Here is a 25,762-nt window from a genome sequence, read left to right as displayed (position 1 = left end):
GGTAAAATCGTTCGAGCGAGAGATGTAAAGCCACTAGCAAACAGGTTTTTGTGATATGTTTTTGAATCTATAAATGAACAGTAATTCCATAACATCAACAGAACGGATGCGCCACCCGATTGGTTTCTTTGTCGCAGCGTGCAATCCCTAATTCACTTTGGAGCTGCTTACGGATCGCTGTCCATGTTTGTTGGGACAGTAAACCCTTCAATCGACCAGCGCCGCGCTTGTCCATCCAATCTACGCTATTTGCGTTGCTGTCACTGTCGGTTTCTTCTCCATAGAGATCTGTCAATTGAGCGGCCAAAATCTTCCCATTGTGTCTATTGGTAGAGTTGTCGTGCATTTTAGTTATCTTGCGCACTGACATTTCGGTACCGAGAAGAGCAGTCAACAACTCAGCTAGCCTTTGCGCAATCCATCCACTTTCGCTTGCTTGCCGAGAAATGGGTTTGCTGTAAAACTGCTCGCACCACCGTAAGCCAAGAATGATATTTCCAAGAGATAAGGAACTGTCATCCATCTTGAGCTCGGAGGAACTACCCGGAGCGGGTTTGTAAGCAAACATGCACGTTCGTTTGGATGTATCTTCAATTCCAGCTAGCTGGTGAGGCCGTACAAATATGCTCGCCCCACGGTTAGCTTCAGGTAAGTCTAACAGAACAACTTCCCACACACAATCCATTGTGTTGATATCCACCACTCTGCCGAATCCAGTTTTTCCCGCTGCAGCTCCTGTTTGCATCTCAGACACGTTGCGGAAAGCAATATCCATCCCTACCTTCACAACAGACATCGAGTCCAGGTGGAACGCCTCCTTATCCGAAAGCATCACGAACGAGGAAGACGCCGGATGCGTTCTCCAGACTATAGTTCCTGCAGATAAAAGGCAGAAGGCCGCTTGGAATTCTAACTGGGACATGAAGTCACTAGTCACTGAGGCACGGCAAGTTCGTTCCAAGGACTGTACAGCCAGTGACTCAAGCACAGTTCCCTCGACAGCGTTGCGACGTTCGTCATTCGACACTGTACGTTCGGATTCAAGTTCCCTGGCACTTACCGCTTGATATCGTTGTGATATAAAATGTGAATACCGAATAGCTTCGTGTTTGGCACTCGCGAAACCATCAGATAACAAGCCATTTGACGAAGACATTGGACCCGGGCGATGGGACATTCCATTTCCAGGAAACGAGGCGGATTCAAAGTACAATAATGCTTGAAATAGTTCTCTTGCGGATGCTGAAGCACCCAGAAAGCTTGAAAGATTGATCATCAGCGAAGAACACTTATGAACTATCCAATCATAAAAATCTGGTTCGGTATTTTTGAAATAGTTGATCACATCTCTGCCAAAGAGCTCAACAAATAAGAACAGAATCGAAGCAGATTCTCGGAGAATGGCTAGAGTAACAGGTTTCGACTTCGGAGCAACGAGAAAGGTACTGGATAAATTTAGTGAGCTTGACACAATATTCTTGTTCAATTTCAGGAAGTCTATTGCGATACTGCAAAAATGAAAGGGAGAAGTATCCCCGTGAAGCATGATCGTGCTTGAAGACCTAACAAGAGCTGCAAATAGTATGAACGTGCGCATCCAGACCTGATGGAGTGGGTCTTCTTGAGTCGCCCGAGCCGATTGTGATTCATATTTTAAGGACTGTTGGGTGTCAGCTCTATACCCATGGTATGACATCGAGGGGCTTCTTGTCGTGGAGTCCATAGAGCTAGGTAATACTGAGAGCCAGGAGAGCACTTTGCTGCTGACGAGAAGCGATACCATAGTTGCGTTGCCGCTCGACGCAAGGGCGATGAGAAGCTCAAGCATTGCCTTTGCCAAGGGTAGAGTACAATTAGCCCTAGACTTGTCTTTTCGTTCATTTACTTTGCTCTGAGAAAAGCTTCCGCTCATCATGTTTTCTAGCTGCTGCGACAGAGAGCGAAGAACATCATGATCGACAAAAGTCCGACTCAGACTTTCTGCGGAAATATTCGAGCGTTGTGGTACATTGCCGTCTCTACCATGGACAGAGGAGACAAGGGTCGTCAACAATGTAACAGAAGAATGCAGGCAACTTAGGCGCATAGTATTAGACTGATAGCCATTGTCAGGAATATCCACGTTTACCATCGCCTCAATCATCTTGCACGCCGTCACAGCTAATTCAACCTTCGGATCGATATATGGAGAAGAATTGGGTCGATCTCTTGACGCTGCAATTTTTTCAGCCTCGGGTACAATGGCCGCCGCTAAGGCAGCGAAATTTTGGCAAATTGAGCACGCAACCTACAGAAAGTCGAAGTGCAGAATGAACAACAAAGAAATGGGACGAAAAAGACCTCGCAATCCTACTTACCTTTGGGCGGCTTCTCAAAATCTCAAACATTTTCTTTGTCGTTGCGCTCAATAGCCGAAAGAATTTGTTGGAGAATGCACCCTTCGAAAATTTGTCCTTCCTAGCACAGTAAAGAGTAAGAATCGCGTCAGATGACGCCTTCGCCATTCGCTCCAGATGCCAATACGATCTAGGGTGGGCTATAGTTGAAGTAGGACTGACGTCAACCAGGTCAATATTCTCGTCCACCGAGCTCAGTACATCGGTAATAATGGAGACAGAAAGCGCTTCGTCATTCATCAAGAACAGTGGGGAATTTGTAGATTCGCATCGCCAGCGCCTCGTCACTCTGACAAGCGATTGCGTAAACTTCGACCAACTCACAAGACGATCTATTTGGCTTGAAAACAGTTCATACCGAAGCATCGCCTGCATAAGCGTGTCATAACATTTAATTGACGATCTGGTGCATGTCAAGTATGCAGCAGAAAGCCACTGACAAGCAGCAAAAACGTCAAAAGAATCCTTTTGACCTACTTCAGTTCTGTCAGGCTTACAGGTTCCCTTTGAAAAAAGATGCAGAACTGACAGTGGAGGAGGAGGGTACGATCCATTTTCGCTTCCTGATTCCATTGAGCTTCCCCAAGGTAGTGGCGCAAAACAGCGAATTAAAACGAACGGCTTCGTGATCATCGCTAAGTTTGAGAAATCTTGCTCCATGCATCTCTCGAGAGCACGAAAGAGGGGCAATTGAAGGTCCAACCGCTCGATTCTCTTTTCAACCCGGCTGAATTCGAGTCCAAGTACGTCCAAGGCAACCGCAGTAACACCTACTATCAAGGCTTTGGTATGCTGCACAGAGTCATCTTCGCGGCCCACGACAGTTACCTGAAGTTTGGCTTGGTCGAAAATAAGCGAAACCAGTGATGGTAGTATCGTATCGTCATGTGTAATATAATCAGCCCAACCATTAGCGACTGCATCCGCGTCTAAATCTTTGGATGAAGTTTCTGAGCGTCGATGCATAGACCGTAGCACTTTCAATGATTCGAGAGCAATACGTAGCTTGTCGATGGCTCCATGATCAGCCGGGAGATTTGCCGAGCTTTGGCCGGCTCTTTTCAAATAGTCGGTTGTATCCGACATGATAGCGCCCAAAGTCGCGATGGGGTTTGACTCGCTATTTTCATCAGAGGCAGTTGACAGTCCTAGGTCGATGCAGGTTGCATAGAGCTGCAAACCTAGCAGACCCTGGCCTACCTCTACCTCTAAATCCACCTTACCGAGTCCACCATCTTTATAGAGACGCAAGATATTTGGTACGAAGCCTTGTAGGGTTCGACTGAACGATTCCGAGTTGTTCACAAATGCCAAGATACCTTCATACGGTATACTTTTTTCCAATAGGGACATCTTCGAATGTTCCAAGCTTTGTACCAAGAGATCAAATGTAAGAGCGGAAACAGATACAGGTATTTGTTTTGCTTCGTCCTTACAGATATAACGCAATAGAAGAGATATATTTGGGATCGAGGAAGACACCCATGTTTCCGACAGACCTGTCGCCGCGCGGTTATCAGGAGGGAGGGAAGCCGATTCTACTAGAAGCCAACTGGGCCCAAGTGCTCCTACCTCATGCCATTCCACATCTCCATTTGCCGCAATATCTTCCGCATGTCGTGCCCACTGAACAAGCAAGCGCAATGCACTCGCGCATGCTTCAAACAGAGATTTTGCAGGATCGCTACGCAGCCACCCACGCGCCTGAATCGTGTCGGGATCGAAACCGAGAAATTCAATATGAAGCAGTAAATCCGACAATTGTTGATGCACCCTTGGGTTCATCAAAGGGTATGACAATCCCGCCTCACCCGCAAATATGCCAAGAATTGATTGTTTTGCACTCGTCTCTTGCATGGCTTGAAGAATGGGTTTATCACGTACGGTAGAGTCTAGCGTCAAAAGAAGGTTGAGCGACACCGGTGCTGTAGCATAGTACATGACTGCTTTCCCCAATCCTTGATTTGATACTAAAGCCGTGATTGTACTGTTCCGCAGAGCCAGCGCAGACTCTTTGATCGATGACAACTTGTGCAACTCTAGAATAGGTCGGAGATGATTCAGCAAGTTGCACAAACAATCCATGATTGTTTTGGCCGTTGGATAGGACAGGATATACCCGCCAAACAGCTGTTTCGATGTGGAGGACAGCGACGCAGATAAGGCGGCCGACAAAGTTTGCATGTTTTCAGCAATAACGCATAAGAAATCAAGTTTCTGTGCTTCACTTGCTTTTGAACAGAACATAACTCTACTCATGTTGCGTACGAGACAAGCAACAATTTCCGCTCTCGCCTGCGTCGAAGCATTCTCACCCGCAGAAGAACCTGACCCCTGCACTTTCGTGTTCTTCTGCAGCTCTCTGAGTGATGCGGCTACATCCAATATCCACTCTTCTGGTGCATCGGTCGACAAATACGAAAGCATTCCCAGTGCTATTTGCGTGTGGGTTCTATCTCCTCCACTTAGAGAAGAACACTTAACCAACAAACGCGGTCCGGAAAGCGAAAAGTGCATACCATTCCCTAGCGCTTCTCGCAACAAAGTACGACAACTGGCCGAGTTGCCAATACAGGAAAGCGTATGGACTGAGTCAAAAACGACATCTCGGCACCAAGTCAAGGCTTCATCCAGAGGTTTTGTACAGAGTTGCAGCAATTCGCGAATGAAACCCAGTGGCAAGACCGAAGTCAAGGCCGCTTCTGTAACGTCCGCACTGTGTACCAATGAGGACACGAGACGTAACAGTGGCCATCCCGCTTGCAAAGCATGTACTTCGGATAAATGAGTTGTCACTGCCGGAGCACTGCTGGCGACGGTGAAGGCAGTATCCATGACTCGACAAAAGGGCGACGCATACCTCGCGGATCCAGGTGAAGTGTACACATTCCAATCGTTCCAAAATTGCGCACACAGGATAGGGCTATTGCGAAAGACCACTGCGGCGAGGTTGCATAAAACGCCAATATTTTCCGATCCCATCGATGTGTCGATGGTAAGAATTGTATCTTGAAATGCCATCACAATACCCCCCAGAATCTCGCGTCCGATGCTGGCGTACGTCAAACTCTGCGCTGTCAGTTCTCCGTCCACTTTTTCCTTCGAATATCCTGATATCTGGTCGTACGCAGCGTAACTATCGGATGGCATAGTGTCCTCTGTGGTAGAGAGAGGGTCTGGTACAGGTGCAGCTTCCACCAATTCCTCCATGACGAGGTAAAAATAGTTGAGAGCGTCACATTGATCGTTGGCAACAGTGGCTAGCTCCATGCTAGTGTCGGCGAAAGTTTGACAAAAGGAACTCGCACTACTCAAAGTCGATGTGTTGGAATTCGACATAAACTGGTACGTCAAACGCAGCAGCACTGCAAAGGGCAAGACGGCCAAAGCTTCTGGGACTTCGTGAAGAGCCGAAGAAGACCGTAGACGATCGGCGGCTTGGGTTGCGAGCTTTCGCATTAACAACGTGAGTGCTTGAAGTTCCTCTTGTGCTGTGTTTGACTGCAATTCAGCCAAGAGTGGGTGGGAATATGGATCCCAAGAACTCTCCAGAACACGCCACAGCCCAACACATTCGGCAGCAATCAATGCCGCCACCCGGGGCAAACGGGGGTACGACTGAAACCGATGACCTGTAAAGAAACTGTCCATATTTTGCAAGCCCACGAGCACCAACGCCCAATCGGACCGGCTTACACCGTTGGCAATACGTTCGTACAGGAGCACGAGCAGTCCTTCCAAGGCTTCAGCCCGCTCTCGTTGAATGGCGGCACGTTGGAGATCCAGAACATGAGTCAAGAATTGTTTCCAAGTACCTTCGTCATCGGAAAGCCGCTGCTGTGAGCTGTACTGCGAGTTCGATGTCGTAACTGTGCGGAGAGATTGGCACGGCAACCAACGTTGGAGTGACGGGGTCTCCTCCGGACGACAGGCAATCGACAAGAAGAGACAAAAGAGCCCCCTATTGCTGGTCCGATGCGTGGTGCCTTTATCAAGTCTATCGAGCATCTCACTTAGCGGGGCGGGAACGGGGGTCTGGTCGGAATCTTGTCTTTGTTCGATTCGAAGACACTCAGCCATGGCGGCAATCCGAGCGACTCGTTGGTGCAAGTAATAGTCCAACACTTTTTCCAAAAAGATTCGGGTCCCCAAAAGCGACTGAAACGAGGCTTCTGCCTGGTTTTCTTTAGTGTTGGAAGACTGCGAAGAGGCCAGCGATCGCATCGCACTCAAGGTGATCTGGATCGCTGCTGTTTGCGACACTTGGAGTGCCGACGCTGTGGCTTTGAGATGGAGCTTGCCGTCGTCTGAGGCAAAGGCAACGGGAAAAGTACCAGGATCGGGAGAATCCGCTTTTAATGTGTTCTGCACGTAATGATGTTCGTAAGAAGTATTGAACCCGAGATCTTGAACCGATCGGACCAGGGGCTCCCAATGATTTGGCTGGCCCTCACCGCGATGGTCTAGCAGAAAGCGCGCTTCGAGTCCTTCCAGCCGAGCAGTCCAGTCGCCCTTGGCCTCGGTGGATAACATTAGCGAAAGAGTTTCTTCATCGTCGTCGATAAAGTACCGTCGACTCGAATCGTCATTGGACAGGTCCGCCATGGTCAGCTTGCCTACCGGCGTCACCCCTTGACATTTACGGAAGGTAGTTGTGGAAGCTTTCGTCTCCCGTAGTAGTGTGGTCGGGGCGATTGAAAAAAGGTACCGGGAGTTTGGGTGTACATTTATATTGAAAATAGTAACGTTCTGATTCTATATTCCTTTTTTTCAACGAACCGTCCCATCCGTTGCTTGCTGACGTATCTCTGAGGATTCTATTTTCACGGGAAAGAATCAGCGAACCAAGATTTACCGTGATTTCCACTCACTATCCAAAATTTCGGAAACCCCAGAAAACCGACGGAATGTCAACCAACCCCACGAGTTTGCAAGGTACACCATGGCAGAAAGACGACCGCATCCTCCTTCTCTTTCGGTAGCTATTTTACAAATTCTGATTCTTTATCACATGCTGCAGCGAGCCGCGGCGTTGGCAACGTCGCGAATTTCTTCTCCATACACAAAACGCGGTCTGGTTCGAGTGGTCGCATTTTCGGTTTCCAACCCCAACGAAGAACAGGTGCAGGACATGCTATCCAACGTTCTGTCACGAGCCACACGCACGTTGTCCTCGAAATCCTATACCAATTTCTCTGTAAATAGCACCTGCTCTTCCGAGCCGTGGCGGAATGAATCGCGTGTCGACGATGATTCCGTATTGGATATGCTGGAGGCAATTCGAGTGGGCACCGCGAATGGGAACTCGTCAATGGTTCGCACCGATGCGACAAGGAGCACCAACAGTGCTGTATCCTCTTCTTTCTCTCCGTCGGTAACATCCGCTATTAGATTGGATTCCCTTTTCACGAATTCCATATCGCGAGCCAAACGCACATTCACCACCAAAGTGGAATTCCAGGAAGCATCCAAATCGAACAAATTGGTCGACGATACGGTCACAACCATACTCGACAAGGTACAGCAGCAAGGTCGCGTCCCATCGCCGACACCCGCTCCAGATCCCTTGCCTCGTCCCACGGACACTGATTTGCACTACCAGCAAAATCCCGCCATTTCAGCCACTGCCCTGGCCCATTCCTTGTGGGGTTACGTGCTCCGACCGGGCCTGGATTCGGCCATTGACGCAACGGCAGGAAACGGTGGGGATGCCGCTACAATTGCCACGATGCTCTTTTCAAACGTGACCCAAAGCTCGACGTCATTAATGCCAACCTCGCGATCCGAACTCGTTTGTGTCGATGTGCAGACCCAAGCGTGTGCGAATACGCGCAGCGCGTTGGAAGACTGCGTCGGCTCGGACGTAGTGGAGCAACGCGTTCGGATAATCCAAGCATCTCACGCACCATTGCCACTACCCACTGATACCTCCTCAATCGCCCTGGTAGTCTTTAATCTCGGGTTCTTACCCCAATCGGAAAATAAAGCCCGTCAAACCCAGACCGACACAACCTTGGCTGCCATGGCCGACGCCTGTACGGTCTTACGCATTGGCGGCCTGCTATCCGTCATGACCTACCCAGCGTCCAACGCTCACGAAGATGCGCTGGCCCGGGCCTTTATGGAATCTTTGGCGCTATACAGCTCCAAAACAGAAAATTGGGAAACCTTTGTGGACGAATTGATGTTTCCAGCCGAGAATGATGACACTGCAACAGCCGACGCCGAAGATTGGAACGAACAGCTCCGACGGTCACTACGGTATGTTTACGAAGAAAATGGACCCACACAGACCTGGCGGGTTCACGAACACCGGAAAATTGGATGGAAGAACGCGCCCGTCTTGCTCACCGCAATCCGAATCAAGTAGAAACATGCTATTCCTCGTACGCCGTTTTCTCCGTCTAGGTACAGAAAGTATTTACCGATGTTTTACTGTTAGCGCATGGTATTTGATGGCTTGCTGTCCAATTGGCATGTCGTTACAGTAGCGATAATTTATCTAGCAACGCCTTATCTCGTGCAGTGACATTTAGCATCTTTGCTTGACGACTGATTGGCCTCATTGACAGCTAGTCAACTACTGAACTCACATAGTCCGTGCTGGGCGATGGGAATCCCTACCAATCGAGATATTCATGAGTTGCACCCCCGACGTTCTTGTTTGATTAGCTTATCGACGCATCAGTCACGACCGTGCGTGGCGTAAAGCAAACGGTTTAAACATCATTAGTTGCTTGATATCGGTCAACAAATACTTCATGGCACGGGTCCATTCCACACCATCGGTTCCATAAGCGACGGAAAGACCGCCAACAACATAATCGCCGCTGCGTGTATTCGTCTTTTCCAGAGCGTGCGGTAGCGTGATGGTTGGATCGCGGGCTTGAACAGCATCAGCAGCATCGACAACACACTGTACCAGAGCTTGCAAAGCCGTATTGAAATTACGCTTTCCAAACAGTTGAAAGCTGTCGTCCGAGTATAAATTGTAGTACGCCGTATGCTGATTGTTGATGGAGCGGATTCCGATCTTACTGGTACTACCTTGTGCAACAATCTCGTGGCGGTAGCGGATCCCGCAACACTGTTTTTGTTCCAATGTAGATAGTAAAAGACACACTTGTCCCAGAGCAGAATTAATCTCCGTCCAATGAATTCGAATTGTGTTCTTGCCCTCTTGGTTCCTTACTTCGTTGGAATTCGAACTTGGATTCACAGTCGACGGAGCTGGTTGCGCACCGAACCCCAGATACCTACGGGGTTGCTCAATTGGGCCGTTAGGTTGTCGATCGGTATCTGCACTGGACCCGACTTCCATTGAGGGCGCTTCTGCTCCTAACCTCAGTCCATTTATAGTGACAAAGGGACCACTGTGCCATATATGAAATGTGTCGTTGGTAACATTCCATTGGCGGGAAATCTGGAGCTGCCTCTGCTGCGTTGCAATAGCAATGCGCACGCTTCGGTAATCCAATACGGCCTCGTCTCGTTGACGAATCACCGCCAAGAGCTGCTCATCGAGCGCATTTTGCTGAGCTTCGGCTTGCTCTAGAAGTCGATGACACTGGAGACGGCGCCTACGAACGGAAACGAGCTTGCGACGCAGGCTTTCCTCATCTGAACAGGTAGCAAGGTCGTCCTGAAACCTATCGCTGCCAGCAATTGCGGCTCGCGGTTCGGCAACACTAGTACGCCGAATGTGTGCTGCAGTCCTTTCTAACTGTAAATCGACTTCACAGTCAAGCGTACGGTCGTCCATCGCCAAGCGCTGACTTCAGCAAATTGGAATCGATCGCCATATAAATCACACAGCACTCTGAAGGGACTTGTTCCAAAACAAAGTCCACCATGGAGGTCAACGTCTCACGTTGTACACGGTGAGCTACCATTGGCCCCATTTTCTTTCCTTTCGGGGACAACTGATTTTGAAAGCATCTGACTCTGAAAATCAGTAGGGTCGCGTTTTCAGGACCGGATAGTCCGCTGACTGTCTCCAATACTTCAGTACTTAACACAAAGACAAAGGTTGAAAATAATATAAAACAAAACACGACCGTTACTTCCAGTTGCATATATATGGAAGCCCCGCGAGAGGAATATTATGTAACAATCCGCCGTGGTCCTTTCCCTCCTCTTCGTCGACTAGGGAGCGTTCTCAAATATATTTTGCTTGGTAAGACTATGCAGACAACCCTCCTCAATTATGATTTTTGATTCCTAAGCCTGTATGTCAGGCAATCAATCGCCAATGGATTCATAGAGCTCCTTTGCACGTACTAAGGATACTTACTCATCGCCCCAGGTGCATACAATATTTCGCCGCTACGTTTGGATACCGCAAAGTACATGTGGCAAAGCCAGAGCCATCCTAGGCTCGCTAGTTTTACCATAGCTCTGGAAAGACAGCGTGCTTGTCTCACACCAACATCTTGTGGTCGAAAGGCACTGTCAGTAAATAACTTGATAAGCTGATCCAGAGAGCCCCCACAAACGATGGCAGCCAACTCCTTGACTCCTTGGACTGATCTCATTTTGTCCAATTCAGAGAACTTTTCATGCCAACGTCAGTTTCCACGAAGCGCCCCTGACCACGAAAATGTTGACAATGAGCAATCTACGGAGCCTTGGCCAAATCCAGCAACGGATCATATCGCCGAGGGACATGGCGACGATAAGGTGAATTCGCAACCCTTTCATGAGGACTCAATGTCGAGAGACTTGATGGCGGAGCCAATCACTACCGGCGCAGGGTTCAAGAAAGCCTTTTGGAAGTCATCTCGCTTCAATACCTCGTCAAACAGCGTTTCCGATCAAAATAAAGGCGTTGCCAACACCGATTCCCTTGAAGAAAAGACTCAAGATTCTTTTCCGCAAAACGATTTTGACGCCTCCTTCTCTGATCTGGCTGACACACATGACTACATTTACCCTTTGGAGGATTCATTGGCTGAACAGCCAAACACCGGTTTCGCTTTTCGTGCGGAAAAATCAAAACAGAAACTCGTCGATGGAGAAGAGCATGGCTGGACTATTGCTGGTGCACAGAGTTCCTCGGCAACTACTCGGTCCGCCGCAGAGTGGGTCGAAAGTACTTCACACACTAGCGACTTTGAATCTCATATACTCACTGAAGAAGTGCATCAAGCCCAACAAAAAAGAACGAATCGTACTTGGTTCACTCACGCAATTGCACTTGTCTTTACGACTATGATGCTGGTTGAGTTGGGATTGAGCGGCTGGAGGTTTGCTCCGTTAAACATCAACCCACTGATTGGACCATCGTCCGAGCAGCTCATAGATCTTGGTGCACGTCAAACGTCGTTGATTTTGGAGGAGGGGCAGTGGTTCCGTATTGTTACACCTATTTTTCTGCACGCTGGAATAGTGCACTACCTAACCAACATGCTGGCATTCTGGTTTATTGGTGGTGCCATCGAGGAAGCGCACGGAATTGCTACCGCCATAGTGCTGTTCTTCATTCCGGGCGTTGGCGGGAACATTTTGGGGGCCACGTTTTTGCCTCAGTACATTAGTGTGGGAGCTTCCGGTGGAACATTCGGAATGATTGGGGGCTACTTTGCGGACATCGTGTTGAACTGGAATATTTTGTGCTCTAGGGACCATGACGAAGACGTATTGAACTGGCGCAAAAACATTGCCGCAATAGCCCGTTTGGCTATCGGAATCATTGCTCTCTTGGTGCTGGGTGTTACCCCGTTTATTGACAATTTTACCCATTTGGGTGCACTGTGCTACGGTCTACTGTGTGGCTTGTTTGCCATCGAGCCAGTTCCCTTGGAGGGATCCATTGTTAGACTTCCATCTCGAAAAATGAGCGACTTGCTATTTCGCCAGATTGGTGCTATAGTGAGCGTCTTTTTGCTGGTGATTACGTCGGTAGTCTTGAATTCTATGAATGTTGACGACAGTCCTTGTCATGGCTGTCAATACCTTTCGTGTGTACCATTTCCGTGGTGGACGGAGGCAGACGAGCGTTGGTGGAGCTGCGACGACTGTCCCTTCGTCACAGCGAAAGTACACAATACCAACGGGGACTTATTCTACGATCGTATGGATTTGGTATGTCCCAACGATGTGGTTGAACAAATTGATATTACGGGGAAGAATCTAACCAGCGGAGACGAGATCAGCAAGCTATTGCCTTCCTACTGCCGGGCTCGTTGTGAAGACAAGTTCCAGTATTGAAACTTCGCTTTGGAAAGGTGTGTGACCACCACTTCATATCTTCCGTAGTCCGGTCCGTCGATTGTATAGCAGGTAATGTAATAGGAATCTTTTCAAATTGATACAAGTGACGGTGAAATACGATTGGCTATGCCACTGTCGTAGTCATCTCTTTCTGTTACGAATAGAAAACTTTCAAGTTGAAATATATTGAGCTACTTATGGATCGGGCCAAAAGATGATTGGTGTGCCGGTATTCCTTTGTGACCTGTTAAAAGTCTCACAGGTCAGCTGCTTCCGATTTCGGTCCTCAACGCATCGGTTCCATCGAAATTTGGGTCGTTCGCGCACACACCCCGCCCTTCTCCGCAAAGTCCATTGAGAAACTATCCAAGACTTTTTCCTTACAAAAGTAGTTGTGAGCGTCTCGCAGGCTTTGTCAAGTTCATCGATTCGCATGTCTGACACCACTGGGAGTCCATACACCGTCCCGGACGACGGCATGGAGTCTCCGAGACCTTCCAATCTCAGCGACTTTGGAGCTACCGTCCATTCCGTAGAAACTGAGGTGCACCACAACCGCTCTTGGGATCGCGTTTCCGGGGCCGAAGAAGATGCGAACAGTCCAACGAAGTCGCTAGAGTCAACTCCGGAAGAAGAACAAGAAGTGCAACCCCGTTACACAATTCATGACCTCGTCAAAACCCTCGGCAACGAGTCGTCTGCTCTCGACACTAGCTCCACGCCTTTGCCGGTAGAGCTCGAACACCGCGTACGAGACTTTCGACTCGCTCAGCAAAAGCGCAGGGAGCTTCATGGAATCCAGAAAAGGTGGGGCATTTTCGGAATGTACGCGCATTTGGCCAGCGTTCGAACCGACTTGGAATGGGCCGAAGATGGCGCTTGGCGCCGTTTAAACGGCAAACCGTACCTGTCATGGAAAGACTTTGATCAAGCCCGTCATCAAGGAGCAAACCGTCCATGGTTCACCTACACAATCATTTTTATCTGTTCCGTAATGATGGTAGTAGTAATTGGGTTGAACGGATGGAAGTTTGCTCCGTTGGACGTCAACCCGTTGTTCGGACCCTCCGCCCAAGCGCTCCTCGATGCGGGTGCACGTCAGACAGCATTGATTGTCGATGACGGTCAGTGGTTCCGCATTTTCACACCGATTTTTCTGCACGCTGGATTGGTGCACTATGGGATCAACATGCTTGCGTTTTGGTTTATTGGAGGTGCCATTGAAGAAACGCACGGCATTATCAACACAATTGTACTCTTCTTCATTCCCGGTATCGGAGGAAACATTTTGGGGGCCATCTTTCTGCCACAATATGTTAGCGTCGGTGCGTCTGGTGGTATTTTTGGGCTCATTGGAGGTTGCTTGGCGGATATTTTTCTGAATTGGAATATTCTGTTCATCAAGGAGTACGAGGATGATACGTTAACTTGGCGCAAGAACGCTGTCGCTATCGCCTGGCTGGTTTTGGATATTGTCATCAATGTGGTGCTGGGTCTGACTCCGTACATTGACAACTTTACCCACCTTGGCGGGCTTGTATACGGTCTGTTGTGTGGTTTTTCGATGATTGAACCGTTGGCCGTTGGCTTTTTCGGCGTCCACACGAGTCCGCTCGGGAAGTTGCGCAAAATAATTGTTCGATTCATGGGTTTGATTCTGAGCGTCTTTTTGATCGTGATTACAACAATTGTCTTGGCAACTAGCGACGTTGGCGAAAATCCCTGTCAAGGCTGTCGGTATATTTCGTGCGTACCGTTTCCCTGGTGGAAAAACACCGACGAGCGGTGGTGGAGCTGCGACGACTGTCCTTTCGTCGAGGGCACGCTGTACAACACCAACGGCGACATGTTTTATGATCGTGTGGATTTGGTCTGCCCCAACGATGTCATTGAGCAAATTGATGTTTCGAGTGAGAATCTGTCAAGTCGGGACGAAATCAGCAAACGTCTACCATCCTACTGCCGGGCTCGTTGCGAGGACAAATTTCAAAACTAAGACCTGTCTACAAAACTGTTGCGTTCACGAAAGCCACGCATAAAGAAAATATGGTCTTTCGTAGAGCAATCCAAGTTAACGTATGTTAGATTGCGCTACACTGTCGCTGGCACTGTTTGAAACAGTCAGATATCCTTTTGTCTTTAAACTATTCCCGTCCCCGAGTAAGCGCACCTCTAATTCCATGACGTTGGGCGTCGTCCTGGATGTGACTAGCAGATCTAGTTTCGTGTGACGACTTGGAGGTGACATGTACTCGACATGAATAGTATCCACGGATACGAGAGAAGAGTTCCATTCATTTTGTGCAAACTCTCTTGCCAATAACTCCATAAGAACGGCCTGGGCCCCTCCGTGTATAGGCCCCCCTAAGCTTCGATGGCCTGGCGTTACCTGGATCGTCGCACTCGTCTCTGATGTATATTTCACAGCTTCAAACAGGCTGTGCGTGGTTGGAATCGCCTCGGGCGAAGGTCCTTCCATATAGTCAGCGTACAGTTTGGCCAACGGCCAGCCTCGGGAGGAAAGTAAAAAGTCAGCAACCATACCCATACTCGACAAGAACTTGACGTGCGATCCGTGACACACAAGTTCGCCGGTTGCCACGTCATGTACCGACGCTTGAACAAACCCCATGCTCCGTCCAATCTTGTTCACCGTGGCGGCGATTTCAACTTCGTCGCCCACTGCCACCTTGCGTAATGCCACGGAGGTTCCCCATTTATTCTGTAGTGTCACACTGACACCCGGACGTGATCGTTTAGAATCTTCCAGCACCAAAGCCCAAGTTGTTACATCATCAATCATCGTGGTAAATGTCGACAGGGCGACGGAATCCTGCTTCGGCAACAGCATTTCACTGGCAAGTGGTAGTCGAACTTTGAGCGTTTGATCTTGAAAAGACAATGAATCTGACGGTAGTTTCGATATGCGTTCATACGTCAAGCCGAGAGCGGAAGAAAACCCAGGAGATTTTTCCACTCGACCCTGTAGTTTGAGAAACTCGAAGAGTCTTTGAATACTTCGTGCGGATGCGGAAGATGACATTGCTAGTCCTCGACGAGAATACAAGGCGACGTCGAAGAGTCCAATGCCAAGTGAACCGCACCGGCGTTCGGCGTACCGTCTCTAGTACGAAGCTCCCTGTTTACATATCGCGACAACAACCAAGACCTTCCCCGGAACAGCTTGTGACGCGGCCTCGATTGACGGAGTGATGTGAATTCCCAGGGAGGTTCCTACTAGCAAGTTTGGAAGTATCCAATACCCCTACTGATTCACATAGGGTTCTGTCCAAACTACAGTGTGTGTTGTGTTTTATTGCCTTGGAAAGATCGACTCACTCGTCACAGGTAATTTGCAGTTACGGTAGAGGCTGGCGTTGCGTAAAAATTACTTATATGCATGGCACAGTCAGTAAAGTGCGTCTCCACATCACATCTCCGGTCGTTTTAAATTCAAAACATAAACTGGTAATTCTCTGACTGACTGAGAAAAGAGAGTCCTAACTCTGCAATCATAGAAGACTCAACGGATAAATTTCAAAATGATGGGTCTTGTTCCCAAACCTTCCGCCAAAGATAGACATTGCAAAGGGTTCCAGTGTGCCGCTCTTCTTCTTTACACTTTGCGCACTTGTAGGATCGGCCAATTTGTACCTACGCGAAACATGGATGACACTACGATGCATCGAGCGGCCAGCCAGGATTCGACAGACATACGCTCTCCGCGGTTAAAGGAAACGTTTCCCTCAGTCGCCAACGAGGGAAGCCCTTCACTAGCCGAACATGCATCAACCACTAAGCCGCTGACATTTCCTAAACCAACCCATAGTCGCGCGGATAATTGGATGATTGTCTCGTACCGACGGACACGATTCAGCAAGTTTTGCAAGGTTGATGTGCATCCCGAAGACTATTCCAAGCGCAATAATTTGCCCAGGTGTCGCCCAAGTCTCGTTGACCCCTTACCAAGTACTCCGCTTTCGGATTGCGATACGTGTGATGCTGACAGCAATTTGCATCGACAGAAGGACTCTTTACCGGACCGCGTCGATGTGATCGTAGAGGTAAGAAGCCTCTCGCCCATGCGTCGTGTTGGACTTTGTTCAAGAAGTCCATTCTCATGCCAGATATAAATTCTTTGGGTTTTAATTCATCCTAGGCGACTGCACTTTGTGATCAAGATTTGCATATACGGCGCAATGCTTCCGAAATACATAAATGGTGGCCCTGCGCGTTCGGTAGCAGCTTTGTCGGACGCGCCCAGGCCTGCGGCCCCGAAGCGAAAGAAGCCGGGATCAAACCAGGATCGCGCGTGGCTGTAATAGCCAAAAGTGGACCTATTGCCCGCTACGTTCCCGCTCGCGCACAGGATTTAGTGACTGTACCGAAAGAATTGGATGCTGCCGACATTGCCTGCCTAATTGCTACATACTTACCAGCCTTCCAAGCTTTGCATCACGGAAGGATCCGCCCCTACCGGTATTCTCGAACATGTTTCAAAGGAAGGAGGATTTTGGTCACTGGTGGAGCTTCACCGGAAGGACTGGCAGTCGTTCGATTGGCTCAATTGGCGGGAGCCAAGGACATTTTTGTAACGGCCCCGAGAGCGCACTTTGATGTTATCAAAGCGCAGCGTGCAATACCGGTCGACGACAATGCAGAGGCATGGTTGGATCAGCTCGAAGGGCGTATCGACATTGCCATCGATTTGAATTTTCCAAGAAATTTTGTCTTTGTACGTCAGTCTTTGGCACGGAAGGGGAGATTGGTATGTCGCCCAATACATCATTGTAGCAGCGCTCCTGAGCAACACTGCATGACAATGACTAAAAATCTATTTGGTCGCTTCCGTTTGTGTATGATGAAACGTGCAACAATCTTTGATTTTACGGAAAACCTGGAATTGCATCGGAATGAAACAGGAACAGGACTTTGGGTTTCTCCTACGTATGCTAGCGCTTCGAAAGATTCGCCCACACATTGATTGCTTCATCCGACTGGGTGATGTCCCTGAAACCCTCCTAGACCTACGTGCCAAGCTATCAACTGGCACCATCATTTGTGAACCTTGGAAATAGTAAAGATGTGTCAACAGGATAAAGTTATGTGTATGACTGACTTTGAAAACTGGATTGACAGTGACTGTTGTACACAAGTGATTATGATCCTTGCCTAAGGTGTAGTGGAACTCTCACTGCCGGAATTTGATTTTGGACCATAACAACATATTCAACCAACATTCGTGTAGTGCATATGGACGGGATTGATCTCTATTCTGTACAAAGACTGTAGTCCGTACGAGCAGTAACAGTACCAAAATGGTGTGGTGTTTGTATGTTTTTATAGTGGTGGTGCTGGCTGGCACTGGTATAAGTTACAGTGCCTCCATTTATAAGTGCATGGGGTCCATGTGTGATAATTCGTGTCCCAGATTCAGCCCCATGCCCCGAGCGCCCTCCTTGCACCGCTGCAGGTTAGCCGGATCGCAATTGGCGGCCAACCATGGGTGCGTCAAGGCTTGATCAGCAGTGTAGCGGTATTCAATGTTATAGCTGAGCAAGGTGGAGACGAACGCCATGGCTTCGTCGGACACGTCCCGAAAGAGTTCGTGCGGAAAGGTATATTCACCTTGAACGATGGAAGCTTTGATGGCTTCGTCATTCTTTCCGTAAAACGGGGGCGCCCCGGAAAGCAACATATACACAATGACTCCTAGGGACCACAAGTCGCACGATTCGGTGTAGGACTTTTTGAGGACTTCCGGGGCCACGTAGTAGGATGATCCAACAACCCGACTGAGACGTTGTCCAGGAGTATAGTGTGTAGAGAGTCCAAAGTCAATCAACTTGAGCGAGCTCCAGACATCTTTGCCAGACTCGAGCACCCAATTCTCTAGTTTTAGATCGCGGTGACAAATACTGCGCAAGTGCAAAAAGGAAACGGCCGAAAGCATCTCCGATACCGTTTTGGCTGTTGATGGTAGGTAGGTGAGAGGCAGTCGCGCGTTGGTGAGAGGGATGAGTTGAAAACGAGACCCGGGCGCATTGAATTGGATTTGGGGTCTAGGCAACGTACCAGCGTAAGATTCGGTGACTCCGTGTTTGGGGTGGGTGGTGAGCAAATGGAACAAATCTCCGCCACGACCCAGTTCTGTAATTATGAAAAGTTCGTTATCGACGCAAAAAACGTCGTAGAGGCGAATGACGTTGTCATGCCCGCGCAATTCGCGCAATACGTTCACTTCCTCTTGTAGTTTGGAAATGTACTTGGGATCATTCCGCAACATAACACACTTGCAGGCGAACTTTTTGCGCTTGGAGCGGGTCGAGGAATGACCTTCCGATTCTCCCCGCGATGCGATACAGACTTGTCCGTAGGATCCTTTGCCAATAACGAGATCTCGGTGCAGGAGGTACGCCGGTCGACGGTGGGCAGTGTCTTGCGTGGGTGGGGGCGGTGAATCTGCCGTGACGGCGGGAGGCGGATAGGAAGGTTGAATATTATCCGGCGGCGTGGAGGAATGCGGAGGTGGTGGAAAAGCCGTGAGAGGGGCATTGGTTGCTCCTGCAGCACGCATGTGTGGTTGTCCAAAGACTCCGTTGCTGTGTGAGCGTGGGGACATTCGTGGGCGGCGGTCTCTGGATTCTCTTCTGGGAGACCGGTACGGTGTATCGTCCACCGGTGCGGGAGTTTGTCTAGCGAAATTTGTCACGTGCGAAGGCGGTGCGAGGGAATGTGGATACGTGGGGTGTGTGTACTTGTCGGAATATCTATTCTGCGGAGGCGGCGGCCCGTCCAAGTCCATGGCAACCGTTGCGGGGGCCGACGAATATCCCATCATGGGCTGTTGTTGTTGTTGTTGTTGTTCGACGTGACGGTGCGGATCCGGATACGGCGAGTGGCTGTTCTCTTGCGGTGGATCTGTATTGCCGTTGGATAGATTGCTGTTGTTTTGTCCAAATCCTCGTCGAAGCCACTTGCTCATTGTTTCTCTCTATAGCCGAGCGTGAATGTGAGAATGTCAGCGAGCCTTCCCAGAAGCCAAGATCTTGCGACGGAACCAACCACGAGGAGTCCAAGATGCTAGACTGGGGATGGGGAAGGCAGAGAAGAAGGAGTGCGTGAATATGCGTGTGTGTACACTTGGGATGGAATCCGTAGCGATCAATCAGTCGCTGGAGGAACAACGCACGGCCTCTGGCTAGGTAGGATTTGTATGGACTGATACGTACGGGATCGACAAAAATGACAACGGGATACGCTCCAGACCGATTGCTCCAATCAAACGTCCCCGAAACGGTCTCGCGCAAACACTGCCACTGGGGGAAAGAGTCCGAGCGCAACAGCAACACGGAGGATCCTACGGAACAATCCAACAACCAAAGGATTGATCAAACGACACAGAAGTCGGTAGGAAGCAGCGTGATGCAACAGAGATGGAACCAACACTGCAGTCAAATCACAACGCCTCGCCACAATGGAGAAGCAAAAGTGTAATGCTGCGTTGTGCCGCAATGCCGTGAAGGAAAAGTGTCGGAATCGATCGATCCAAATCCAACCGCAAGGGGCTGTCTTGTGTGTGTACGAGAAAAAACTGTAGAATTCTACCGACGGACGAATCGAAGCGCCAGCCAGACACCGACTTCGCCGAAATGAATGACTTTTTCTGCGAATACGAGTGTACAGCTCTGTACATATATATACATGTGTGAGATTTCGCGAAAATCGCTGCCATTCTAAACGTCTGTCCGTCTGCCCAACAGTTCCCGAACACAAAGGTCGATTCACCGGAGACGAACAACGCTGGTGCGCCCGAATATGGGGCCGCACGCCGAACGCGTTGCGTGGTAGACGAATAGGAAGGCAGGAGGTAGGTAGGTAGGTAGGTAGATAGGGTAGGAGACCCGAAAGCCTAACGTATCGTAACGTGAGAGGAAATTTGGATCCCCCGCGAACGCCAAGCCGGGACGAAAAACACAGGCGTGTTCCCGACGTTCGAGCACCAAAGGGAGGAACACGAGTGGTCGGTCCATCCAATCCAGGAAACGGGGCACAATACGGAACGACCCTACGCCATCCTCTGACAGAACGTACCGTTCAAACGCGATCAATCGAAAGATACCAGTGGCAAGATTCAGAAATGGATACACAGTCACTCACCGGCTGGTTCGTTGAACCCAAGAAAGGCAAGAAAGGATGTTGCTTTGCTGTGTGGAGGATTGTGCGGATGGAAGATTCTGGAAAGTCGCCTCTGCGTTTGGGCGTCGACGTCGTGTTTCCTGTTTGTTAGAAAAAAGTCGGGAGGGACGTAGGTAGGGACAATATGGGTCCCCCTTCTCGGAGGCGTATATGGTATGTATCGTAGGGCAATGCATATGAATGCTATGTACCAGAAAGCGAGGTGGTATAGAAACCGTCCGTCTCGTCTTCTCTTTTCAATTAGAAAACGAAAATTATTCATATAGTATTCCATATGCCACTCCTCCGGGATCGAGTAGTGCCTAAAGTCCGACCAATCCGTTGCGGTCGCTATCGAGGCAGAATAGCGGTTTGTCAGAAAGAGAAATCACGCCGACCGGTCTCGTTTTGGTGTATCATGCGAGACCGTTTGGTAAATTGCTGGATTCGCCAGTTTCCGGTATTTACGAAAAAGGACCAGAATCGATTTCGCCAATTACGCCATTGATGTTTTCTAGCATCCAAGTGTCCTTCGCGAGAGGGGTTCCTCGGGAGAGACTCCGACTCCGGAACGAACCGTGTGTGCCGGGTGTACGAATGTCTGTCGTGGTGTACGTGCAGATCGTCATCGGATGGCCGGGATTGCCCTGTTTCCAGTTTTAGGGTACGCACTGCGTAGAAATGGGTGTGTTCGCTCTACTGTAGCAGAACTACCGAGGAACGCCCATGGAAAGAACGTATGACAGGCAGACAGACGAACAGTCCAATCTATCGTTTCCGGACCCGGACTGTCCGAGTCCCGGACGGATCCACACTGCGATCGATCGATGGACGATCGGTGGGCGGACTGGACCGGACCGACCGCCCGCCTGCCTAGCACCAATGCCAATGCGAGAACTGTTTGGAAACGCGAATCAACGAGTCGTGAAGTGTAAAAGCCCGCGCGAGAAAGGCAGGCGTGAACCCGTGGGGGACGCAAGGAAAATGCACCCAACGCAACACCATGGCGGTACGCACACGCCCAACATCGAAGCAAGCAATGGTCTAGTGCTTGGGACGTTTTCTATTCTTGTGAATAGTAGGTTACCCAGTTGAGTCACAGTCCATTATTGCTGCGTGGTGCGAGGGCACGAGTTTCTCGTTTGACAGTCACTTGCATCGTTGTCTTGGACGTTACTGCTCTCTCGTACTTTCGTTCGTTCGTACCGTAGAAGTGTCGTAGTGTCGTTCTTTCGTCTCGTCTACGCGGGACGCTGTGCACACTCTCGTCATGATTCTGGAATTGGAACAATGGTATTTGGGTTACGCCCAAATCTTGACGGATTGTCGTCACGGTGAGAGCGGCAACGGGTCCGTCCTGATCCTCGCACACTTGGACGTGGACGCCATGGCGAGTGCCCGCATCCTTTCCTACATGCTGCGACAAGACAACGTTCCCTACCAACTCGTCCCCTGTCCTTCTTATTCCAAACTGGAAGCCATTTTAGCGCAAACCGTACCTTTGAGCGGTAGTAGCAGTGACAACGACAACAACGACAACAACAGCGACAACAACCACGTACGCGCCGTGGTTTGTCTCAACGTGGGCGCCACGAGGAATCTCACCGCGCTCTTCGCCAACCAAACCTTGCACGGCACGTCCGTCAAGATCTACGTGTTGGACTGTCGGCGTCCCGTGCACCTTGCCAACGTGCACGCGGTGGAGAACGTCGTGGTCTTTTGGGATTCCGTACAGAACGACGACGTTCCCAGTGACGGGGACGACCTTTCCGGCAACGAAGACTCGCCCGATGAAGAAGAAGAAGAAGAAGCTAGACGAAGACGACGATGATGATGAAGAAGAAGAGTTTCTGGATGACCAAGGCGAACAAGAGTTTCTGTATGACAACGACAACGACGACAACGACAATAACTTGGACACACGAGACGCAACCCCTTCGTCCACTGGCCATGTGGATACCGATACACCGGGGTTACACAGTCCGGGACCTTCCAAGCGAGTCAAAACACACGACCCCACGACAATTGACGATCCCAACGCCATTGACGAATTTCACACTACCGACACCACCGACACTCCTTCGACCCCCACCGCCCACGCGACTCTCACTCCACGCGAACTACACCACGATCGTCGCAACCGACTCCGTCTCTACTACTCCACCGGAACCTTTTACGGATCCCCCGCTTCTTACGTAGCCTACCGCATCGCTACACAGTTGCGCTTTGGCGACGTCGGTGATCTGCTCTGGCTCGCCTGCGTGGGCGTCACGGACGCCTACCTTCACGCAAGGGTCGACGTGGCCGGATACTCCGCCCTCGCCATTGACCTACGCAGCGACTGTCACCGACTATTCCCCAACGACATGTATTCGCGGGTCGGGAACGCTGTCTACGCCGAACACTTGACCACCGGGAACGCTCACGACGAGAACAATCCCGACGACCTTTACCGGAACAACAGCAACAACAAGAGCAGTAACAACCACAATACCAACATTGCCAGCAGCAACAATCCCCACGGACAAACCTTGACCAAGATTGGCTTCAGTGAAAATGGCCGCGTCTTGTCCGAAACCGATTTTCGTTTCTTTTTGCTCAGGCACACATCACTGCTCGACGCCATGATATATTCCGATTTTATTGCCACGCGCTTCCAGCTCTCCACTTCGCAAGGCATGCACAAACTCCAGGAATTGCTCGCCAAAATGGGATATCCCCTGGAAGAATGCAAGCAACCTTTTGCTTTTATGAAGCCTTCGCTCCGACGCCGCTTGCAGTCCCAAATTCGCGAGCACGCGGAAGAATATGGCCTCGAAAATTTTGAATTTACCAGCTTTTTCCGAGTCACGGGCTACCAATCGCTCTTGTCGGCATCCGACACGTCCTACGCCGTCACGGCGTTGCTCGAATGCGACGTTCCCCGCGCCGACGCCACGGAAGACGAACGCACCCGTCAAGCCTTCAACGTAGCCTACGATGCACTAAACTCCAACGCGGCACCGACGGTTGGGTTGCAAGGACTCCTCGGTGCGGAGCAAGGGGCCAACGTGAGCAGTCTCGTCAACGGAGGCAACCTGGGTGCCAGCCACGGTGGCATTGGGGCCGGACTACGACTCGCCATGAGCCTGCAACGAACCATTATGTCGACGGCGGCGTCCCTCATTGAACGTAACGCCCTTACGCGACTGTCGCATTTCCGGTACGCCTACATTAATTGCACCAGTCAAGGCGAGCACGCTATGGGACAGGACGAAGTCGTGCCGGAAGAGCAAACCGGGGGTGGGGACGAAACGCCGGATCGGCATCACGTGTTTGCGAAACCACTGGCACTGACACGCCTTGCGCATTATTTGATGGATTTGCACCGTGAAAACGGTAAATGGACCGGCGCCAAGTCTCGCCCGTTGATCCTCCTGGCCGAGCAACCACGGACGAAATCCTATCTAGTGGTAGGCTTTGAATATCCCGAACTGGCGGGTAGTTTCGTCAAGAATCTTTTCGGAAAGAACTTTGAACTGGCGGCACAGTCCATGAAGGGAACCTTTCGGTTCGACAGCTTTGACAGCAACGTGGTGGAAGTGGCTGCCGTGGATGTACAACGATTCGTCGAGCAGTTACACTATCTGATGGATTCATTGTAACCATGGTGTCAGTCGTCCAAGCGTTGGTGCGTGAGTGTATGACATGCTATGCTACGTAAACACCAGCTAGAGCGACGGCGGTCTATTCGGCAACGGCTCGCTATGTAGTAGTTAAACTAGACGACGTCTGCAACCCGGATCGTACCGTTCACGTCTAAGCTCGACGCCCGACGGCTCAATCACAACACAAGGATCGGGTTAGCATTTGAACGTTTACATGCCGTTCACAATGGCATTCTGAATATCTTCCACATTCACAAATACTTCTTCGGGGGCAAAAGCAGGCATGCGAGAAGATCCCGGGCTAAGAATTTTCATGGGGCTCAACGATCCCTTGGACGCGGTATCGTCCCAGACGGCACGTTTCTTGACTTCGGCCCGGACGCCCAGCAGTAACAGGTCGGCAATACGACCGTTTCGCTCCTGCCTCCATTCGGCTTCCGTATTCGACTTGATCAGCTCACCCAGGTACTGTGGGGTGACACCTTGGGCCGGCATGAGTCCCTTCTCGGACAGTTTTGCCATGAACATGTGTGCAATCTGTAGAGGGGTCGCATCCGGAAACTCGATTCTGGTCAAAAAGTGTCCCTTGAAACCAATGTCGCTAGAGAGTACACGCTGCAGATCCAAGGGTGCACCGGTCAGAATGACCAGTGGGTTTCCGCCGGGGAGTGCTCGGGCAATCTCCCGCAAAGCTGCCGCTCCGTGATCGCGTCCACGCGGACGGGCCGTTGAGGGCAACAAAGTGTACGCTTCGTCGACAAACAAGACCCCTCCGGCGGCACGTTCCAATACTTTTCGTGTCTTGAAGACGGTCCGGGCTTCACTCTTCTTGTCAATGAGATCTTCACGGCCCACTTCGACAAAGTTGAGGCTCTGTATGGCTCCCACGTTACGCAGGATGTTGACCATTTTGCGGGCCACCATGGTCTTGCCGGTTCCTGGGTTTCCGATAAAGGCCAAGTGACGCGGGATTTTGGAGACTTCACCAGTAGCTGCGGCTATTTCAATGGTACGTCGCAGTCCGCGGATTTGGTTTTTGACCGCGCTACATCCAATCACACCGGCCAACGCCACTTCGACCGGATCATCCGGAGGACATAGTGATTCTTCAATAAGCTGTGCATCGATTTCCTCGTCACTGCTCCCGGGAGGAATTGTTTCTTCAACCGAAGCTTTGCGCACCTGTTCCAGCATGGAGTCCAAGTCGGTGACGGCCTTGGGATCAATGCCCGCCGAGTATAAGGCGTGCGGATGATTTTCCTTCATATCCATCAACATGGCGAGCACCATTTCGCGTTCTTCGGTCATGCCATCTCGCTGTTCCATGGA

The 25,762-nt window shown here is 50.3% G+C and overlaps 10 protein-coding genes across 10 annotated transcripts in view; 5 read left to right on the top strand and 5 right to left on the bottom strand.

The window, feature by feature from the left end:
- Positions 1–50: 50 nt before the first annotated feature.
- Positions 51–7,001, bottom strand: PHATRDRAFT_42441 (predicted protein; the record flags this gene model as incomplete). Its single annotated transcript, XM_002176476.1, has 3 exons — positions 51–964; positions 1,061–2,287; positions 2,358–7,001. 3 exons carry the CDS (start codon positions 6,999–7,001, stop codon positions 95–97), a joined length of 6,741 nt encoding a protein of 2,246 aa, XP_002176512.1. The 3' UTR covers positions 51–94.
- A 336-nt stretch (positions 7,002–7,337) lies between these two features.
- On the top strand, positions 7,338–8,766 carry PHATRDRAFT_42440 (predicted protein; the record flags this gene model as incomplete). Its single annotated transcript, XM_002176973.1, has 1 exon — positions 7,338–8,766. Exon 1 carries the CDS (start codon positions 7,339–7,341, stop codon positions 8,764–8,766), a length of 1,428 nt encoding a protein of 475 aa, XP_002177009.1. The 5' UTR covers position 7,338.
- Positions 8,767–9,084: 318 nt separating this feature from the next.
- PHATRDRAFT_31423 (predicted protein) lies at positions 9,085–10,158 on the bottom strand (the record flags this gene model as incomplete). Its single annotated transcript, XM_002176475.1, has 1 exon — positions 9,085–10,158. One exon carries the CDS (start codon positions 10,156–10,158, stop codon positions 9,085–9,087), a length of 1,074 nt encoding a protein of 357 aa, XP_002176511.1.
- A 671-nt stretch (positions 10,159–10,829) lies between these two features.
- On the top strand, positions 10,830–12,605 carry PHATRDRAFT_42439 (predicted protein; the record flags this gene model as incomplete). Its single annotated transcript, XM_002176972.1, has 1 exon — positions 10,830–12,605. Exon 1 carries the CDS (start codon positions 10,893–10,895, stop codon positions 12,603–12,605), a length of 1,713 nt encoding a protein of 570 aa, XP_002177008.1. The 5' UTR covers positions 10,830–10,892.
- A 1,000-nt stretch (positions 12,606–13,605) lies between these two features.
- PHATRDRAFT_9252 (predicted protein) lies at positions 13,606–14,388 on the top strand (the record flags this gene model as incomplete). The annotated part of the gene is made up of 1 exon (XM_002176971.1): positions 13,606–14,388. A coding segment is annotated over one exon (783 nt), but the record flags the coding sequence as incomplete, so codon positions are not given.
- A 291-nt stretch (positions 14,389–14,679) lies between these two features.
- On the bottom strand, positions 14,680–15,651 carry PHATRDRAFT_31420 (predicted protein; the record flags this gene model as incomplete). Its single annotated transcript, XM_002176474.1, has 1 exon — positions 14,680–15,651. The coding sequence occupies one exon, from the start codon at positions 15,649–15,651 to the stop codon at positions 14,680–14,682; it is 972 nt and encodes a 323-aa protein (XP_002176510.1).
- Positions 15,652–16,150: 499 nt separating this feature from the next.
- Positions 16,151–17,686, top strand: PHATRDRAFT_42437 (predicted protein; the record flags this gene model as incomplete). Its single annotated transcript, XM_002176970.1, has 3 exons — positions 16,151–16,672; positions 16,768–17,376; positions 17,531–17,686. 3 exons carry the CDS (start codon positions 16,151–16,153, stop codon positions 17,684–17,686), a joined length of 1,287 nt encoding a protein of 428 aa, XP_002177006.1.
- Positions 17,687–18,102: 416 nt separating this feature from the next.
- PHATRDRAFT_8866 (predicted protein) lies at positions 18,103–18,894 on the bottom strand (the record flags this gene model as incomplete). The annotated part of the gene is made up of 2 exons (XM_002176473.1): positions 18,103–18,578; positions 18,684–18,894. Coding segments are annotated over 2 exons (687 nt in total), but the record flags the coding sequence as incomplete, so codon positions are not given.
- Positions 18,895–22,933: 4,039 nt separating this feature from the next.
- PHATRDRAFT_9344 (predicted protein) lies at positions 22,934–24,430 on the top strand (the record flags this gene model as incomplete). The annotated part of the gene is made up of 3 exons (XM_002176969.1): positions 22,934–23,154; positions 23,293–23,867; positions 24,057–24,430. Coding segments are annotated over 3 exons (1,170 nt in total), but the record flags the coding sequence as incomplete, so codon positions are not given.
- Positions 24,431–24,514: 84 nt separating this feature from the next.
- The window catches only part of PHATRDRAFT_42434 (predicted protein), a gene marked incomplete at its 5' end in the record, with an annotated part of 1,837 nt that continues 589 nt past the window's right edge, over positions 24,515–25,762 (bottom strand). Inside the window, one exon of the mRNA XM_002176472.1 lies at positions 24,515–25,750. Coding sequence (XP_002176508.1) covers positions 24,644–25,750 — 1,107 coding nt within the window. The 3' untranslated portion in view covers positions 24,515–24,643. The remainder of the gene's footprint in view (positions 25,751–25,762) is intronic.

The sequence above is a fragment of the Phaeodactylum tricornutum genome, chromosome 1 (genome assembly GCF_000150955.2).
Source record: "Phaeodactylum tricornutum CCAP 1055/1 chromosome 1, whole genome shotgun sequence".
NCBI lineage: Eukaryota > Bacillariophyta > Bacillariophyceae > Surirellales > Neidiaceae > Phaeodactylum > Phaeodactylum tricornutum.
Note: the sequence above shows the minus strand (reverse complement) of the source record. Positions and strands in the feature narration are given on the sequence as shown.